Source organism: Gallus gallus, chromosome 11, assembly GCF_016699485.2.
Source record: "Gallus gallus isolate bGalGal1 chromosome 11, bGalGal1.mat.broiler.GRCg7b, whole genome shotgun sequence".
Classification (NCBI taxonomy): domain Eukaryota; kingdom Metazoa; phylum Chordata; class Aves; order Galliformes; family Phasianidae; genus Gallus; species Gallus gallus.
In genome coordinates, this window is record NC_052542.1 from 7012207 (window position 1) to 7033039 (window position 20833).

At 38.9% G+C, this 20833-nt stretch overlaps 2 protein-coding genes across 15 annotated transcripts in view; one reads left to right on the forward strand and one right to left on the reverse strand.

Moving 5' to 3' along the window:
- Positions 1-9845, forward strand: part of SIAH1 (siah E3 ubiquitin protein ligase 1) — a 32796-nt gene extending 22951 nt beyond the window's left edge. For 7 of the 14 annotated variants that reach the window (XM_046899713.1, XM_040645945.2, XM_040645944.2 and 4 more), the window contains 2 exons: positions 266-410; positions 7481-9845. In XM_046899713.1, the coding sequence (XP_046755669.1) occupies positions 7483-8331 (849 nt within the window). In that variant the 5' untranslated portion in view covers positions 266-410; positions 7481-7482 and the 3' untranslated portion in view covers positions 8332-9845. Of the gene's footprint in view, positions 1-265; positions 6464-7480 lie in introns of those variants that run through there. The other 7 variants (XM_046899718.1, XM_046899716.1, XM_046899712.1 and 4 more) reach the window with 2 other exon arrangements.
- A 2372-nt stretch (positions 9846-12217) lies between these two features.
- LONP2 (lon peptidase 2, peroxisomal) overlaps positions 12218-20833 on the reverse strand; it is a 39266-nt gene continuing 30650 nt past the window's right edge. Inside the window, exons 13-15 of the mRNA NM_001199220.2 lie at positions 17049-17256; positions 15554-15744; positions 12218-13792 (exon numbers count right to left, since the gene is read on the reverse strand). Coding sequence (NP_001186149.2) covers positions 13571-13792; positions 15554-15744; positions 17049-17256 — 621 coding nt within the window. The 3' untranslated portion in view covers positions 12218-13570. The remainder of the gene's footprint in view (positions 13793-15553; positions 15745-17048; positions 17257-20833) is intronic.

Below are 20833 nucleotides of genomic sequence, written 5' to 3' on the forward strand. Positions count from 1 at the left end.
CTTAAAACTGTTTTCCCTGTTGCTAGTTGTTCATGTGGAGCTTTATGTGTTTTCATATGAACTATGTATTTATTTTGTTAGATACTGTGGTTTCTACAATGATTTATTTTTATTTTGAAATGCATACTTCTGCTTTACCTCAGTTAGCATTGCTGTGCTCAAACTGTGGCAGACTGCAGGAAGGGGCACTCAGTTTGGGAGCCAGAGGAGGCTGCGGTACGGGACAGCTGCTGTTCTGGATTCAAACCAGTTTGTTGTGCTGTAGGCTCCAGGTGCGGGCATGCTGGAGGTTCAGGTGTCCTCTGTCAAGGAATGCTCTGACCACTGACTGACTGCTGATACTGACACTGAAGACACAGAGCTGGTGAGCAGAGAAAAGAGGAGGACTTGGTCACAGAGCACCGCTAAAGGTACATGGCAAGAATGTGCATCTCTGAACAGTAATTTTATATCACCATCTTGACTCCTCTGTGGTGGGTGGGGACCTGCAGTATGAGCAAGCTGAGTTATTTACTTGTTTTTGAAAAGCAAAAAAACAGTAAACTCCTATTTGGAAATGATCCACAACCTTTTAATGCCAGCATTTGGTTTTGATTTGTATTTAAAGAATGGTTCTTTTTCTTCAGTATTTATAGCTATATGTAATGGAAAAGATAGTTTCACTAGCCTTTCATCACAATAGACAACCAAATATCAGTTCTTTTTGCTTATACCAGTTTACATAATGTATCTCTGCATTTTTTTTTTCTAGTGGTGGCATTGATTTTAGTATAGCTTGAATTTTCAGAAATTTCATTTATAGCTTCTCTTTTATTTCTGTTCTTCTTCCTCTTCTTTCAAGCTCAAAAAAAAAAAGGGGGGGGGAGATAAATGTCATACAGTGCTATATAACACTTTGTTGATGGCCTGAGTGTACAAATCAGTCTGCTTTCTTCCTTAACTGTAAGCATGACTATAAGACATGTGAGACTTGGAATGTTCTCTAATTATATACTACAGACTGAGGGGGCCAGACACAGGATTTTTGCTTTTGATCAGACATTTCCAGTTTTCACTCTAGAATGAAATCTGGGGTTTTATTGGTTAGTATTTTTGCCTCTATGTACTTTGTTTCAGAGTCATACAAGGTATGTCATCTCTCTGCAGGACTAGAGTCTCCTGGCAGTATACTCTGATACTCAGTGCTAACTTTGATCTTGATTCTCTGGAATTACGCACTGAATTGCAAAGTCCTGGATTGATACAGTATGGGTTATTCACTTGAAATTGATTAAGTTCTTTGCTTCTTTAAAAAAAAAAATGCTATATTTTATGTGGTTGTTGTATACCCTGTCTAGGATGCTCTTCCTTCCTAATTTTACATCATAAAATTATTGGGAAGAAAACCTTTGGCAGCTAGAAACAGGCAGCACCTGGGTGGGTGTTTAATGTCCTGGCAGAGATAGGAGAAAGAGCTAATGACAGTGGTTAAAGTGAAATAACGTTAGCCAAGTCTCAAGTTCTTGTATTGGATTAGATACATGTCACTACAGTTAAACGGGTGTAATAACATAGTGCTTGTGTTTACACAGTGCTGTTTGCATCTGCTACAGATGCTGAGTTTGGAAAAGATCTGGACTGCCCGCTAGTAATGACTCAGCTGGTGATAGCATTCTATACAAGGGAACATACATAGTAGCATCAGACACATGTTGAGTGTTAGGTGGCTCACTGCAGATCATCACAAAGAGGATGACCAGTCCTATGATTATATAAATCCATTGAGGTTTCTCTTCTTGCATATTGGAAAGGGATGTTGGTAGGGAATCTCCTTCTGGAGGTGCAAGAAAAGACTACTTGCAATTTTAGGCAGACTTGCTCATTACAAGGTAATGTGTGAAAAGGAGATGAACTGGACAGATGATAATTTCTGACTTTGTTTTCCAAAAGGAAATAATCATGAAAGCTGCCACTCTGTTATTTCTTTTTAAAACTTTGTCTTGGTATAAAATATTCTATTACGTTGGATTGCTGTGGTTTTTGGTTGTTATGCAGGAAGAGAGAAGACCTGATGTGTCTGAAATAGCAAGCAGCGTATCATTAGGGGCACTAAAGAAAATGGTGTCTGGAAGAGTTGGAAAAATTCATAATTCATAAATTAAAAATAGTAGATGGAGACTAAATGGTGTTATGTTTTTGATTAGTAGTTTATGCCACAAACCAGAAACGCTTCTAAAAACGTGGAAGTGGGCTGTTATGTGTAAGCAGTGGTGTTTTCAGCAGTGTCAGATTTGCATAGGTGGCCATAGATTTGACATAAACTGTGCCAGGCCTTTTGTGATCCAAGATTTCCCAGACTTAAAAATGGAAAAGCTTTGGGCTCCCAAACGAGAAGCAGAAATCCAAAATATTATTATTTTACAGATATTCACAACCTACTCCCTGAGGCACTTGCTCCCAACACACTTAGTGCTGCATGGATTTGCTGCAGTGTGGCGATGCAGTGGTGATGGTAACACACAGCATTTTCCATAGCACATGCTGAAACCTCTTTGCTGTTGGTTTTGCTGTGCATTGGCTATTATGAATGCAGGCGGGGACAGAGGAAAGGTACCTTCCTTGGGAAATTATTTTCAGAAATGTTAAGGACATGGCTGAGAAGCGGGGCTGTACACAGCACAATAGCTGCCCTCAGCAGCTTAAGGGTTGTTCATAATTGAGCAGCCATGCACTAAAAATACGGTGAACTAAGAATTTTAAAAATAAAATGAACCTAATGCTAATTTAAAAATGATAAGGAAGTTCTCTGTTTAAAATACACTGGTATTTCTTTTTAATAGGAACAGAGGGTACTTTTTAATTGCCTTCATTCTTAAGTTAATATTCACTTTAGATTTTGTTATCAGTAACACTAGCAGGTGCTTGGGCATGAGATTATGTGCTTTGTGTGTATTTGTGTGTGTGTACATGCACCATTGTTTTTTGTCTTAATATACACACACGCTTCTGTTGCATTCACTAAACCTTCCTTCTGCCGCCAAGGAAGTAGTGGTGACATTAATCTTTTCAGTTTATTTTACGTTAGAAATGTTGTGAATATTGAGTTGTGCACATTTCTGATGGTAGTGTCTAACTGTATCTACTGTTAGTTATCGTTCAGACCTGCCAAGCAATTGGCATTTTCAACAGTTGACTTAGTTTGGGGGTTTTGGCATTCTTTGGCCTATACAGCATCTTGAAGTAGCCAGCTGTCAGTGTTCTCCACAAGTTTCAGTGCTGTGTAATGAAGGGATGTAATTCCCAGTGCTCCACAACTGGGCTTTTATTTTTCTAGGTATCATTCTCAAATGTGATTGTGCAGCTGAAAAAATAAAACATCTTGTGTTACCTTGGTCATAACTGTTAGGCGTTACGACTTACTGATTCTTGAATGCAACTCTTAATTCACTTAGTTCTAAAATGTGATTGAAATAACATTTTTACTGCATCGCCTGTATTAGTTTTTGCTGAGGCACTTTTCTGTCCTTGCACCACTCTTACAGTTAGATTCATTTCTTGTTTCAAACACTAAGGTAACTGTACAGACACTTGGTGGTGGTTTTTTTCTTTTCTTTTTTCCCCCCAACACTGTTACCTTCTCAAAAGGTATTTAAGGCATTAGTCCCCAGTGTAATCTATCGAGAGCAAATGAAGGTATCGGAAAAGTGGATGGTGTTAGCCTGAGGGTGTCAAAAGTACCATCGATTTCAGTGAGATGGGTTAAGTTTGGATTCCAGGATGGTGTCTGAAGCTAATGCCTTGGAGAGGTGAGAAGCTGAGATAGCATAAATCTATTCATACGTACTGTTGTTACTTCAGTGGCATGTGAGATATGTTATCTTTCTGAACTCTTCTTGAAGCTGCTTTCCTTGTGTCTGCACGTCAGCTGGGCTCTTCAGGCAGACTGCTGCACCTTCCTGCTCTCACTGTGACTCTACCTCGGGGGTTTCACAGCCTGTTCAGGTGTTGCACGGTGCAGCAAAGGACGCACACTCACAGCTCTGTGTGGGGCTGGCGGCTGGGGCAGCCGTGCGTGGCAGGAGGCGGAGCCCTGGGCATTGGGCATGCCTTACTGACTGCTGAGCTCTTGGCACGTGCTCTACAGGTTGCTCCTGCTGGTTTTCTTCATCTCAGCCCCTGGGTTGGAAACTTCCTTGACGCTCACCTGGTGGGACATACAGTGATGAATCGTGAACATATCATGTGTTTACTCGATGTCTTCTGTTAAGAGCATCAAAACCTTGGAAGTGGTGTTAACTTGCATGTGTTATGGAGTCAGTAAAAGCTTCCGCAGTCTGCCTTGACCAGAACCTGAATTTCAAGTATTAAGAAAGCATTTTTAAGTTCGCTTTCCTGACTCAGGTACTGTAGCCTTGCTTTGTCTGTGAGCAGAACAGCTCTGGGCAGTGTGTTCCTGTGCCGCCTCCGCTGAAATGTGCCTCGTGCGATCTGTCAGATCTGTCATGGTGCAGCGCCATGGGAGGTGACGCTATCACGTGCTTCCTGCACTGCTGGCCGTCAGCGGGCTGGGCTGGTTTCACCAGGGAGGAGCTGTCCCTGGGCTGGAGTTACAGTGTTAAAATGTGTATCCTTTTCATTGGGCCGGGTAAACCTACACAAATTTGTTCCATGTTCCCAATAGTAGGGGTTGTAGGAATTACTGTTTCTGCAGGTGACGACCAGCGTCGTGCAGTTTGTTGGCATTGCTTATGCACTTGCTCCCAGCGTGTGGAACAGAGCTAATGGCAAGTGTTGCACATAGGGTTGTGTTGTTTTGGGTTCTTTTGTGGGTTTTTTTGACCTGCAGAAAATGTTTTGTAACTAAAAATATCCTTAAACTTTTATTTCTAGTTAGGTATTTGGTTTTGGTTGTTAATTCGTTGATAAAGTTTGACAAAGGCAAATACAGGTTAACTGTATTATGCTATGAACACTTTTATTTGCCATTACCTTGTAGGTTTTAAGACATCTATGAAAAATTAACTTATTTTACTTTTCCATTCTGAGGCACTATTCATCTTTTATGTTCGCCAATGATGGGAACTTAGGCTTTGGGCAGGTTTGGGCTCAGTAAAATGCAGTTTCTCGCATTATCCAGTTTCTTCCTTGCTTGTTCATCTCAGTGGCTCAGTTCACAGATTCCTGTGCGTTTTGGCTCCCTGCTCAGTGGGATGGTGCTCGGTTGGTGTTTGAGGGCCGGGCACAGGCAGGAGTGGTGCCAAACCAGGGTTGTGCAGTGTCTTCCTCAGTGCTTCTGAAGCATTGAAAGCCAAGGTGGGAAGTGCATCTGTGCACAAGGTCTTGTGCAAAACTTGGAGGTTACTACAGCTTACGTAACTGTGGTATGGGATCCCAGACGTATTATCAGCCAGAGCAAAGCTCACCCAGCCAGTCAAACTGCCTAGAGAACAGTAGTTTTCCTGGTGTTGTCTGTGGGTAGTGGGGATCAGGAGGTATGGATGCAGGTAAGATGAAGCACACACAAACTTTTCCAAAATGTTTACAATTTCTGCAAGGTGATGTTTCCAGAATTTTACATAAGAATATGTATGTGATTTCTAAGCTCTTTCCAAGCAGTGTGCTACTGTGCAATTACTCCGTGTGTGCAGTTTGTTCTCCTGGACCACAGCGTGACATCATGAGTCACCCATCTACAAACTGTGGAGAAAACTAGCAGTAGTGCTCATTCATCACTGGGGCTGACTGTCTGAACCCTCTGCAACAAGCTGGTGGGCTATCACTTCCCCAGAGCATAGATTTGATTTGTCATAGATCACTTAAGCACTCCCTCTAGATGGAAAGTTTAAAGTAGGAGAATAAGGCCAAAAAACTACCATTCCTTTTGGATCTGGACCACGTGGGGCCCAGTAATGAAAACCACTGCATGGCTTTATTTCCAGAGATAAGATCTGGGTATTTTGAGAGAAAGGTGTTCAAGGTGGAAGAAGAGACTTTGGAGGGGTGAGATGATGCTGGTATGGGGCACATGAGACTGAAGCCAGGGACTGAATGTCAGCTCTCAAACACCTATGTTTGAGCTGTGGATTGGAGAGAGGGGCTGCTGTTGAAAAGACTGACGCTGTCCACCGTGGCTGTTTTGTGAACGTCAAGGGATAAGTTGTTTTGCTTCTTGGAATCTCATAGTTTGTTCATCGCATGCCCTGAATAGCGCATGCCTTGCTAAAGCACGCACAGCATGCTGCTTTGAGGTATCTAGTCCAACTATGAGTAAGCTTGTTTGTGGTTGAAATAATTCTAAATATGGGAAGCCTGCCTATTGCTTAATATTCCCATGCCAAATATAAAGGAGATTAAGGATGAAGTTTATTTTCGGTTTTATACATACATGACAGATACAGAGCTGATGTACTCGCACAGAAACACGGTGGTTAAGAATGTTTCTGTGTAATGGATTCCAATTTTGGATAGTGTTTAACCTATGGAGGTAAGGCTTATCTTCTCAATACTGAGGTTTTATTTTTCCTGGAAGTACTACTGATTTCTTTTGCACAAGTAGGAGGGTAGCTAGGGGGACCTGGACAAAGTGTGGCACCTGTATCTGTTAAGACGTGTGCCTTTTACCATTGCTTGTTGAAAACTTTAAAGCACTGTACAGTCAGATAGCCACTAACTTTGGTTCAGAGATGTTGGAAAGAATAGAACTGAAAATTCTACTGAATGTAAAACTTCATAAACAGTGCTTAATTCTTACTTGCCAAATTTCATCTTTTGAATTTTTCTTGTTTAGAAATCTGACTAAAATAACTCCTGTTTTGTATTTATTTCCTGGGGTGTTCAGCAAGTGGAAGCAATGGATGTGATTTAAAAGCAATAAAAGTGAAGAGTCAACATCCTATCCTGGAAAAGAGTTGTGTAATAATCTTCTTAGCTGTGTTTTTCCTTGTTACTGGTGGTTTGTTGTTGTTTTTCAATTGTCCAGATACAGCAGATATGATCACAGTAGATACGATTCAAGCTTTTTTTTCTTCTTTCATTTCAAATGGCTGGTTTCTTCTACATAAAGCTTAAACTCAGCTTTAGATTTGTTATGTAGCATGCCCAGTTGTTACAACCACCTGACGGAATGTTTTGTAAGTGCACTATTAAAGGAAACAACAGCAACAACCAGCAAAACAACAAAAATCTTTGAAGATTTCAGTTACATTTAGTACTTCTTTACACATTTACCCTGCAGCTTCCAATAGGTTAATTCCAGTTTAGAACAGTTAGCAGAACGTCTTTCCTTTTTAGATGTGTCATACCAGTGTCTGTTCTCTGGAGCATAGTTGGAATTCTACGTGTAAAGTACGCACAGTTGCATTGTATGTTTGGGTTTCGCTTCTTTTTGTCTAATTTATTTTTGTTTTTTTCATCATCAAGAAATATAGTACGCAGAATAAAATAAAATGTGTTTAGATATAATCTCTGCAGTATCCTCATTCTTTTTTCTCTTCTCTTACAGAAATGAGCCGTCAGACTGCTACAGCACTACCTACAGGTACTTCAAAGTGTACGCCATCACAGAGGGTGCCTGCGCTGACGGGCACTACAGCTTCCAATAATGACTTGGCTAGTCTCTTTGAGTGTCCTGTCTGTTTTGACTATGTGCTGCCACCAATTCTTCAGTGTCAGAGTGGCCACCTTGTCTGTAGCAACTGTCGCCCCAAACTTACGTGCTGTCCAACTTGCCGAGGCCCGCTGGGCTCCATTCGTAACCTGGCTATGGAGAAAGTTGCCAATTCTGTACTGTTCCCATGTAAATATGCCTCTTCTGGATGTGAGATAACTCTGCCACACACAGAAAAAGCAGACCATGAGGAGCTATGTGAGTTTAGGCCTTATTCCTGTCCATGTCCTGGTGCTTCGTGTAAATGGCAAGGTTCTCTGGATGCTGTAATGCCACATCTGATGCATCAACATAAGTCAATTACAACACTTCAGGGAGAAGATATAGTGTTCCTTGCGACAGACATTAATCTTCCTGGTGCTGTTGACTGGGTTATGATGCAGTCTTGTTTTGGCTTTCATTTCATGTTAGTATTGGAGAAACAGGAAAAATATGATGGTCACCAGCAGTTCTTTGCGATTGTACAGCTGATAGGAACACGGAAGCAAGCAGAAAACTTTGCTTATCGACTTGAGTTAAATGGTCATAGGCGGCGACTGACTTGGGAAGCAACTCCTCGATCTATCCATGAGGGAATTGCAACAGCCATTATGAATAGTGACTGTCTAGTCTTTGACACCAGCATTGCACAGCTCTTTGCAGAAAATGGCAATTTAGGCATCAACGTTACTATATCGATGTGTTGAAATGGCAATCAAACCTCTTCAGGCCAGTGTTTAAAACCATTGCATTTAATTTAGCAGAAACTAGGGTAACCATCGTTCACTGTCAGACAAATTATTTGGTAGATGGAGGATAGACATATATGAAGGTAAATAAAGGAAAGGCTGTTAAATTACAGGAAGCAGTTGCATGTAGTAACACTAATATATTTAAAATAAGTCAACAGTAAACCACTGAAAATATATATACACCCAAAATGGGCATCTTTTGTATTAAGAATTGATTCTACAGGAAATGTTGTAAAATAATTCTAAAAACTTGTTTGTAGATTGATTGTACTGTTGAAAAGGATACTGTTTCGTGTTTTTGTTTGTGTTCTTTTCCTCCCCCTTTGACTGACAAGCCATGTTGAGCGGTTTGGGCTTTGGCCGCTGCTTCCCGCGCCCCTCCTCCCCCCCTCCTTTGTAAGTCACTACATAGTATTGCTGCTGTTTGTGTATATTTTTTGTGTATTTGCTAATTTTTATTAACTTCTAGTTTTTTCATTAAATAAATATGACTTTCTTTTCTGTAATTCAGGTTTTTCTCTTTTTTTTTTTGTATCTTTAAAAATTAACTACAGGTGTCATTTTTTGATATGCATAATTGCTATGGTAAAATTAATATTTCTGTATGTTTGGTAAATTTTGTCTCTTTCCAGTAGTCAATTAATTGGTGATACTGTTCTTAATTGAGCTATTTTGTGAATGTACTGAACTTGCAAGGAGTAATTATGTTCAAAGATGTATCAGGAAAGAAAGCTCCTTTAAAAACAGGTCTAGATGTTGTTGTACTTTGAGTTATGATCTAACAAAATGAATTACAAAGATTTTTCCGCATCTAAAAAAAATCACATTTCAAATTTAGAGATGCTTAGAAACTCTATTGCATCCTTCTGGTTGTTGGTTTTCCAGTACAAAGAAGGTATTGTCTTACACAGCATTTGTAACTATACAACAGGCCATTTGTTTAACAACAAAAACACCAAAAAACAAAGAAAGGGCAGTCAGAATGAGATGTTTTCAGTCTTTTTACATTTCTCATTACGAGAATACCTGGCAAATTTAAAAACAATTTTTTTGCTTTGTGCTTTAGCTCAAAGTTTGACACACTACTGCTCTTGCTCACTTTCTTGTCCTCCTGTCTCTTGGTTGTTACTGAAGTAATTTTCTTGAACTGATTTTTGTATATTATTTTGGTGATATGATACACAGTCAAATGCAAGTGATCTCTTACAGATATGATTCACCAGCCGTAACAGCTTTTGTAAGATATGGGCTTTGTGCAGACTGCCTCTATGTGAAAAAAATTAACCATGAATGTATATGGTATTTGTGTTACAAAACAGATGCAGAGAAAGAAAAAGGTGAAAAGCTGTTTCATCTCAAGCTATCTAAAGGAAATCTTTGTCAAACCTAGTAGGATTGGACATCTGTTTGGAGAGGTAGCCTGACTTAATTCCTTTTGTAACACATTAAAATACGGTTTATTTACTGTGCACTGTCTTTAACTTTCTTATCAGAAATAGATCTATTAAGACAACTCTTGTTCATATTATTTTGATGCACGATGAGGTAAGTAATTCTACAGGTAAGGAACATAAAGCCTATCAAGTTTGATTCATAAAATAATACAGAAGCAGTTGGTGTCATGTAATGAAGGGGACAGTTTTACTTACTAGAATTAGGTGTTCAGGCTGTTGGAATTGTGCACAGATTTAATGTACAAGATGTATGGGTATCCTGTGGCAATAGATAAACTTTTGAGAAGGAGGAAATCCTTCAGTCTAGCATTTCCTTACAAGTACACAACAAATTGTGTGCAGTCTTCAGAATTCAGTACTCGCTCTTACCTCATTAAGTGTGCCTATATTTACCTGAGTTTTGGCTTTTGGTCTACTGACAGAAACTTGGCTAAATACGCAAATTATTTTTATAGGCATGGTCCCACTCCCCCCATTGGCTGGCTTGGAGCGAAGGTTATGTGCTCATGTTATCTGCTTTTCAGCTCAGGTTTTGAAAGGAAATCTAGCTAAGAGCCTGCTAGGGTCGCTCTGAGCAGTCTGGTACTTGCAATTTGAGCATCACAGGACTGTCTAAGTGCATGAGTTAGCAAGATTCCCGCTGCTTGTACTCGTGTTGTATTGCCCAAAAGAACTTAAAGCCTTTCTGCACTGTTCTACAGTGATTTTCATTAGTCTGGAATTTAAGAGTATACTTCTGAAGGGGACTAAAAATTGCCTTTGTAACAGTCAGACATTTTTAGTCATGCTTTACAGATGACAAATGCTATAGCATAAATAATGTGTACTGACTTCCTGTAAAGTAGTGTTCCGTTTGGTGTAAAAAACAAAAACCAACCTGTATAACATATTTGATGTCCATCATCAGATGGAATGATTAAACAAGTTATACTTAGGCCCAGATCCTCAAAAGTAGTGGAATCATAAGTCAGTGGATCTCTCCTCTTAGTGGTTTGAGGATCTGGTAAGTGAAACCATGCTCTGTTATATATGAAAAATGAAAACATAGTAAAAATCTGTAGTTTACTACCTTATCTAAAATAAATGATGTATTAAAGCCTAGCAGTGTTTTAGCATTAGCTGTTTATTTTAGAAAGTACTTTGCTGTATTGAGAAAGAGTACTTACATTTGTCTTGATTAAATGAAATGCAGTAGATCTTGCATTTGTCCCCTAGTACTACCTCTGTTGTTTCTCATTGCCTTTGGGGAGAAAAAAAAAAAAGCCTTAAAAGGAAAAATGTTTGACAAATATGGATGTTAATATTTGGCTTCTGTTTTGATATTTCTCATTAGTTCGCACTTGCAGTATTGCTTTAAAATTGAAATAGATTAAGCAGATTAACTGTTTTGTATTGCTACCTATGCCATTGTATTATCCAGTATGTTTTCAAAGCTACCGTGATTAAAAGCATGAATTGCATTAGTGAGACAGTTTTATCTGTAGCAATTTACACTGTGGACTGTGGACAGAGGAACGGAGCTACCACTGCTGCTTTTTAGCTTTGGATAAACATAGTTATTTTACTATATAGTCTCAAGACACACTCATCTTTATCACCAGGTCTGTTTAACTGCCAGTTGCAATGCAGGATAACCTCTAGTGTATAGAAATTAATTTACTTGAAAAGATCTTTATTATTTTGGCTTGCTGCTGCAGATGGTTATGCTCAGCAGAAGCCAAAGACATTTAACTATAATATCTGTTACAATCGATAATGCTAATACTTAAATTAAAAAAAAATTATCAAAGTGACACAATTAAGTCAGCTCTGAAGTGGGAAACTCAGACTGAAGTGGGAAACTCTGTAGGTAAACTCAGACTAAAGATCTTCTAGAGTGGCATTATAGCTCTCACCTTTCGGATAAAGTCCATGTGGACAAGACATGAGTTGGAGTGGCATGGCAGAAACTCATTGCTTATCTTCAGAGCAAATCTTGTTCTTCTGAAGTTGCTGTAAAAGCTTATTATTAAACAAAAAAAAAAAGAACAGTATTTGCTATCTTTCAAAAAAACCCCACAGTTGTTCTACCTGTATAAACAGACTGCACTAGAATTCCATGCATGTCTGTTCTCTTATTAGTGCTAAGTAGTACGGGACTGTCATTTGATCTGCATTAAGCTGAGTAAAGAAAATGTTATTTTCCCCTTACTAGTCTTGATTAGAGGCAAAGCAGCATATTAGCTATCAGTCCTTTCTGCTGTTTTACTGATTGCCAAGTCATTTCACTCTTGTTGCGTTCAAGTAATTTTTAAGGCAGAAAAGTAGAGACAGTTGCCTCTTATCTGTGGAACTTAGGTAATGAATAACTGAAGTGTTTAACTCTTAAAATAGTAAAGGAAAAAGTGTTGTTTTTTTAATCATTTTATTAGGTTAAGTCTTCTGTGAAAGTTTTCATAATCTAGTGAAAAAATACCCACTGAATTTATTAATATAATTACCATTATATTCCAGGTAAATCGACATTTTCTTTTCAACAGTGGAAATTAAAGCCAAACAAACGATTCATTTTGATTTACAGACTTCTGTCACTGATACAATCTGCATTTTCATAAGGACACTTTAGTAGTTTCAGAATTAACGAGCAAGAACAGAATACTGGAGACCAGGTTTTCTCTTGTGGTTTACGCTCACACAAAACAATGAAAAACTGTAGATTCCATAAAGTTAAATTTCTATCTTAAACGCTGAAGAGACAAAGCTACTGACTCAGAGGGAATATTAACGCTTTCTCAAACCTTACATTACTAGTGTGCACTACCTAATAAAATGTAATTATCCAGTAGTTTTATTGGTACTGTTTAAATGGATGTAGTATTTAAAGTCTAAACTTAAGTACCCAGAATCAGCGGTGTTCCCAGTTTTGTATCACATAAGAATTAAGGAGGTGTACTTTGTCCCTCCCCTCCCAAATGTTACCAGGCTCAGTCTTTTCCCTAAGTCTTCCCAGTATGTGCCACCTACTTCCAGTGCTGTAAGTACAACTTTACACACATGAACTTCGGTGCATTATTACCCTCCCTAGACAAAAATGAGTAATTCCTGTAATTAAGTTTGAAAAAATGATGCCTACATTAACACTGCTACAAACTAGAACTGTTGCTTCTGTTATCCTTAAATCCTCTATGCATTTCCTTAAAATTTCCAAGAACTTGTTCTTCCTGATGCCACCACTCCTTAGCAGATTGCCTGAATGTTATTTCCTAAAAAGAAAACATCCGTGCACAAAATAAGTTTGCTTTTGGTTAACATCCCCATTATTAGCCCCTCCTGCTGTTCTGTGCTGCATTTGCTGCAATTTGTATTCTCTGACTACATGGACTACACAAATTGCATACTATTCCCTGGCTGTGGGCTTGTCCTCTTTACAGATGTCATCAGCTGTTGACACTGACATAACTACATACCAGATAAGGTAAGGAACTGTTTCTCATTAGCATTAGGTTACTCATGGTTGAATCTCACTGTCAGGAAATAAGTATTTTTTTCAAGATTCTTTGCTGGTAGTAGTAAAAGGCAGCATACCCAGCAAATGTGGTTTTGGGTTGTTAACTGCTAAAGCAATATTTTTATTTTGATCACATTTACATTCAAATTTAAACTATCTGTCTTAGCTCATATTTATACCTGATATATATATACAGTTGATAGTTACTATTCTCTATTAAAATTTGATATAGAAGTAATCTCAGCCTGTCTACTTAAAGTTTGCTGTTCAAATGCTCAACTCTGGGCTTAACTGAAAATCCTCCGTCAAAAGCTGCATTAAGAACTTCATCCAGACAGCTTGCCAGAACGAAAGTCAAATCTTGCCGTACGTTCAGTGCAATTTCTTCAAGATCTTTTTCATTTCTTTGAGGAATGATAATTCTCTTCAGTCCAGCTCGATGTGCTGCCAGCACTTTGTCTTTAATTCCTCCAACCTAATAAGGAAAAGAAATATATGTACAAGAAAAAACTGTGACACTGATCTCATGAAGTAATAATTGTAACAAATCTGGAAATCACACCAGGAGTTAAATTTTAATGAGTATCTCCCTTCCCCAATGATTTAGTAAAGTAATTAAGAATGCAACAGTATTGTTAGCTTGCTATATGCTTACCAAGGGATGGTTTAGGTTGGAAGGGACCTAGTTCCAAATATAATATGCTACAGCATGCTTTGTTACAGATAATAACAGAAGAAAAGGAACCCTGGATTAAAAAAATCTGGGAATGCACGTACTGCTTCTAAAGAAAGTGCCCGTAACAATTTTTTCTTACAACAGAAGAATTTCAAACCATTAAGTTTAGGGAGGAAAGTCTTCCAATCCTACACAAACTTCATGTGAATGAAAGAAAATGCCCCAAAAGTACGTCTTTGTTCTAGAAAAGCAGGCATCACTTCAGCAAGCTACCTGTATCTATGTTTGTAATGACACTCAAAGATAGTTTTAAAATCAGCTTCTCTTTTAGTAACAACTGTAGCTTCTTCCCCTTGAACTTTTTTCAAGTCCATCTTACAGAAGAAACTCAGAGCTTTGTGTTGCTTTAGAGGAAAGGAACGCCTTGTACTGTAACACGACAACAGGCTGCTATAAAAGAAGGTAATGGAGAACCAGAAATACTCATGGCAATCACTTCAGGCAGGCAATGCTACTTATTACTTACCGCATTGCTTTCTTTCAGGCAGTAGATGTAGCAGATGAAGTAATATTAAAATTACTAATAGATTCTAAACAACTCTTAGACAGTAAGGCGTTTATAAAAAAATTAAGTATTTACAGATATTTCCTCACCTACCTTAAACAACAGGAAAAATGTAGTCGCTGGTGCAAGAAAAACTACTTATTTGAAATGCTAAGCAAACATGCACTGTAGCAGAGTTAATGCAGTTGTTCAGTTATCACCTGAGCTCTGAACAGCAGCAATCTTGTCAGTCTAACTGCTGCCAGAATGCTATGTCAGTGATCCCCTCCTAGGATCTCTGAAACATACTTTAATTATGTTATCTATGCTTTGCTCTCTACTGCATGAAACAAAATACTGCTTCCAACCTCATCCTTCCTTTGTCCATCATGTGGTATGAGATGAAAACTCTTACCTGCTTTAATTAATTATACCAGTCTCCAGGTGATACATAAAACTAATACTGTATGTCTTTGTAAATCTCCATTCTGTCCTCATGCTTTGAAGAAAGCTTATAGGAACACTATTCAGCTGAACTCATATATAAGGAGCAACATTTAAGAAGAGTCCAAACATCTACATGTATAGCGGGAATTTCAAGAACAATCCACATGAAATTACTGTGAGAACTCAAAAGAAAGAGCTTTTCAGTGCACCTGAAGATAATCTTGTACTGATAGTATTGAGGAAGCATATTTAGAGACTGCAGTATATGTATCTTGGAACTATCTGGAATTCTGGGATTTCTAGGGTTCTGTTCTGACGAGACACATCAATAATGCGTGCTTCCTGAAAACTGCATCGAGGCCATTTTTAACATGAAATGCAAAGCAGGCACACAAGCATACAGTACTAGCCTAGGCTGCCATCAGCCTCTTACAGCTGCACCAGAAGGGACTAGACTGCTGCTCAGGGATGATCAGCAAGACTGTGCTTTTGAAAATGGCTAAAAACAGACTTTATACCTAGAATATGGAGAATTAATGCAATGTAGCTCTTTTCCAAACAATACTTACTGGAAGAACAAGGCCTCTTAGTGTAATTTCTCCTGTCATGGCTACATCTGAGCACACCAGCCGCCCACTGAAGAGGGAAGCAAGGCAGGTTACTATGGTAACGCCAGCAGATGGTCCGTCTTTTGTGACAGCTCCAGCTGGGAAGTGCAGATGGATGTCAGTGTTGTCAAGGAGATCAAAACTTCCAGAAGCTTAAAGAGAAAAAAAAAGAACGGTTTGAATGTGAAAAATCTAAACCCATTTTGTTCCCGGTCTTTCTTCTAAGAGGCCACTGGAGAACTACAAGTCTTAGCATTTTTTTTTTTTAATTTCTTTTTTTCAAGTGTGTTGTAAAACCACTGTGTTGCTTAGGTTTGGTGCAGGGAGGAGAAAATCCCACAAGCTTTCCTACATCAGAATACAAAATCATACCAAGGTAACTCATCAGCTCGGCATTTGCATACATTTTGAAATTCATAGTAGTGATCAATGTAAAGACCAAAGAATTCCTAAATACAATTTTTAGTTTTAGGTCCTAAAGTATAAATGTCAGATTTCATTGAAAATACCACAAAAGCATCGCTCTGAAAAACAGCAATATTAATCAATCTAATCATGTGGATTTCGCATTTACGTCTTTTCACCTTACTTCACCTACAAGACCTAGCTGTATGTTATGTTTACCTCTTGAATGTATACTATTAATGCCAGCAGCATTTCACACACCCATTCTATTTAGATTTTTTTTAAAGCTATTTAAACTTCTGTAAATAAAGACAGATGGCTGACAGATGCCAGAAAATTATTTAGCTATTATTTACTTAATCAGCTGATGATCAAACTACACAGCACTCTTTGGAGGTTGAAAGAAGTTATTTGGATGAAGTCCTATTTCACTTCAGTTCAATATTCTCAAAATATAAAAGCAGAGAATACAAAACAACTTTTAGCAGAAACCTTAGCCTAGATGTAGAAGAAAACTACAGCCTTGAGTACCTATATCCACATTAACAAACTACTGCTGGAAAGGCTGCACATAAAAATGAGTAAGAGGCAGTGCTTGTCACAGCCCACAGAAGGATCCTGGCACAGAGGCTGTCCACAGCCATTCAGGTTGGTGCAGGAAGGGACTGACCAGGCTGGAAGAATCTGCAGTGACAACTCACGCTCTGCCTAGGCTGCACCTGTTCACAAGGCCATTAAAACCTCAACTGAGCAGAAATCGGCAGAAGAGCCAAAAGGGACCTCTAGGGCTGATTTCCACTTCTGTATGGCACTGATTGCTGGAAAACCCTTCCTCTGTTAAGGCAATACAATGTACTTCTGTAACAAGTATGGTAACTTCCACTGTTATTTAGCAATGCTTCCTTCTATTGAATTACTGGAACATATCAAGCGTTAGGACATTTCATTTCCATGCAGTATTAATGCTTCCTAAATGTGAATCCATGCAGCGAGATGTCAATATCCGTGATGCAATACGTTCATGCGGTCTTTGTCATTTTCCCCAACCTACCATTAGTGAGCTGGTATCTCTTTGCATTGCTGCGCAACCAGCTGATTGCAAGATGTGCTGACTCCTTCATGACATCTCCCAGCTGACCAGTCAAAGTGAGCTGGCCTTCCCCGTCCATGCGGCTGGCTTCCACAAACATGATCTCTCCTCCCAGCGGTGTCCAAGCCAGGCCTATGGCTACTCCTGGCTGACTTAAACGTTCCGATACCTGAAAGGATCACAGGAAACAATATAAGAAACAGCTGTAACAAAACTATAGCAAAAACAATTTGATAGTTGCCTTCAAAACGACTGTACTGAGTGAAACAAAAAGGTTATGGCTGATCTTTTTTTTTTTTATACAGCAGTAATACTGCCTAAGTGTAAACACTAGTTTACAGCAATCGTATCCATGTGCAGCTCCTTACCTTGGAGCAACGGCAAACATCTTGGCAAACTGCTCTCAAAACCTTCCCCACTCCCAATGGTTCAATAAGAGTCTCTCTTTTCACTTCACAGGACTCTTAAGTATTTAGTCAATACTGACTGACCACTACACACCTCCAGCAAATGGACTGCGTTGTATTTATCCTGACTCTCGTTACTTACATGAAAAAGCCAGTTTTGAGCCCAAACGTTACCTAACATTTAGGCCTTTTCAAAGGTGACTTCATTGCCTGAAGTACTGTCAGACAGCACAGTGATTCATGCAATCTGAAACACTTGAGCATGCAGGTTAGATGTGAAGGAGGATGGGGAACCTGACCGCCTCCATTAGTGCTTACTAGTAGTCAGCAGGCTCCATGCAGGGCTGTGATCTACTTATCTAAAACTCTATCCAGATACTGAGGAGAGCAATGGGAGGGTCTGAATCCCAGTCTCTCGTGTTGAGTAGAAGGAAAGAAAGGCAGAATGTTTTCCATGAATGTCCCAGTTGTGTGGGTTTTTCTTCCATTACGTGAAAGACTTTTAGAATATATAGAAAGTTCTTGTCCTGAGCTACAGTAAGTTGAAGAAGCTCCTATGAAAGACCATACAGCTCTTCTGCATGTTCTGAACTACTTTACAAGGCAGAAAAGAAACTAGATAAGTTTCTAATGTCAGGCTGTGAGCACAGCAGAAGACAAGTATGCCTTTGTAAAGTAAAGCAATAGGCCCATTTTAAAATATTTTAGTCTGCTACTGAAATGCAGAATTGAAAGTTAATTTGATTCATTTTTGAAATGGATGAATTCTTCATTAAGCTGTTGAGAAAACTTCCAGAATTGTTTCATTTATTGGATAAAGAACAAGTGAACGGAGCGTCACAGCAGAACCATAATAAAAGCATGACAACTCTGAAGTCCACATTAAAACTTCTCAAACTACCTTTGTTCCTTCTAAGAACAATTAAAATTCCACTTTATAATACTCCAGAGCAACAGAATGTTTTTTCCCCTCTAGCATCAATTCATTCTGCACTGTACAACTTCCCATAATTTAAATGCTTTCATTGTTTGCTTCCTTCCAAGAGTCAGCAGAGGGTAAACCAATCAGACGTTGTACAGACACCAGAAACTCAAAACTCATTATGCACAGTGCTGACTTCCCTTAACCATTAGCTCCACTGCAAGATCACAGAAATCTGTACAAAAGCCTCTTTAGGATGATCATGGCTGTGGGAAGGCTGCCCACCTATAGTAGTTCCCTCAGTGAAAGACACCTGTACTGAAATGCACCTTAACCACCTGGATGCAGAAAGCCATATGGCTCTGCTCTGATGAAATGCCTGTATTAGAAGTACTTGGATTTGTGAGCTTCTAAGACAGTACTAACCATTGTAGTCTCCTACTAAAACATCTGCCTGCAGGCCCAGTAGAAACAAAGTGACCAAGTAAAACCCAGGGCTGAAGTTGTCCTGCATTTTATTTTGTTTCAAGACAACAGCATCAGCTTACCTAAACAAACAATATAGCTTTCCATGTGATTATCAGAATGAGAACACTCCTTCTAACAGAAACCAGACATCAACATTTCAGTATTAGTCTAAAAGGTTCCATCATAAAATTACAATCACAAAATATAATCACAATAGCTATAAAATTCTTAATGCTCAGTTTCTTTTTTCACAATTAGAAAGTGGCTTCCTTTACACAGCAAGAGTGAACAACTTCACTCCATAGCTGCTATCTCTGGTTATCAGCCAAAAAGAGATGGATATTAAAAAAAAAAGGCTGCCTTACAAACACACGAGTTGTGCTCAGAAGATGACAGAACAGTAACAGAAGAAAGCTAAATTCCAAGGCAAAAGAGACTGCACTATAAAAATGCTGGATATGTCACGAGCCCCTTCTTCCAATTGCACGCTGTGCTGAAATGTTTCATTAAGTCTCCTGCGCTTTCATTTGTTGCCAAGATTATTTTTCCAAAGCCTTAGCATGTGATTTATTTCAACATTTGTTCTGTAGGGTGACACAAGCAATTATTTATTTGTGATAAATGAATTAATTCTACAAGTATGAGCTGAGTAATCTGTCATGCCTTTCTGCTGGGAGACCTCTGCAGAAAATACACAAAATTCTGCAAAGGTAAAAGACGAGTCATTCGTTTTACGGTATCCCCTGAAGGACAACAGATCAATTAAGTCCCATCATGTTTTCTGTTCTGTTTGCTCAGTCTCATCCAAGCACTGACATGGGGACTGCTTCCACTGTATCTTTATTTCAGCTAATCATAAATGGCAAAACAGGGTCAAAGGTGAAGCTCTAAAAGCTCTGTGCAGAAAGAAAGGCATGCTGCAGACAGCGCACCTGGAAAAACAGCAGCAGTCAATCTAGGATGCCCACCACCACCAACATGGGAGCTAAATGATCTGAAAGAATCTTAAGGCCACGTGAAAAAATTTAAAGGAATTATGGATTAGTTGGGAAAATCCACTAACGCAGGAATTATGTGGCTATCCAAACAATTCACACTGAACAAAGGCACGTGTATGGAAAAATATATCCTCATTATTACATGCAGTAAATAGTACATGAAAGTTAATCCTGAACTGCTCAGGGAATTGATGCTGTGTGGATTCACCCCGTTCTACTTAAGCACTACTTAATTTGCCTACTAAATATGGACTCATTTAAAAAACCTCTGATATCGAAGTCAAAACCTGCAGTCAGGTCTTACTTCAGCTTAAACAGGCCGCCATGAGATGATTATAAACATGTTCATGGCAACTGTGCATGCAAAAAGAAACTCCTGCACTCACATATTTGCATACTCAGAGGTAAGGAGCACACTTTAGAAATGCTACTTGTACAACTTATTCCTGCAGAAAGAGGACAAAAGAGCAGAAATTTGCCAACTCAGCTGCACTATCACATAGAAACAAATAATCAGCTCCAGGGAGAGTTCAAAACTAGTCAGCACACTGAAAGAAACTCACACGTACATCTGGGCCTACCGTCTCATTTTTTAATAAGTGTGTTAAGTTCATATTGATTTGAATTAATTCTACTTTTGACTGGGAATAGAATTGTGAGTGACCAGAACTTTTGCACAGATGAACAACATTTAGTTTTTTGCACCTTTATAAAACTGATAAGCACTGTCAGTGGAATTCATAATACAGGCTTGAATATTAAGAGCAATTTATTCTAGCAGCTTTACGTGCATCTGTATTTTGAGCATTAAAAAACCAAGTGATCCTGCAGTATTTTAGCTCTAAAGACCAGGTGTCTGAAGTATGTAACGTCCTTCAAAAGTGAAAATTCAGATAGAAAGTTACTTCTCTGGACAGCAAACAAAAAAACAGAAGGAAATAAAACCCGTGC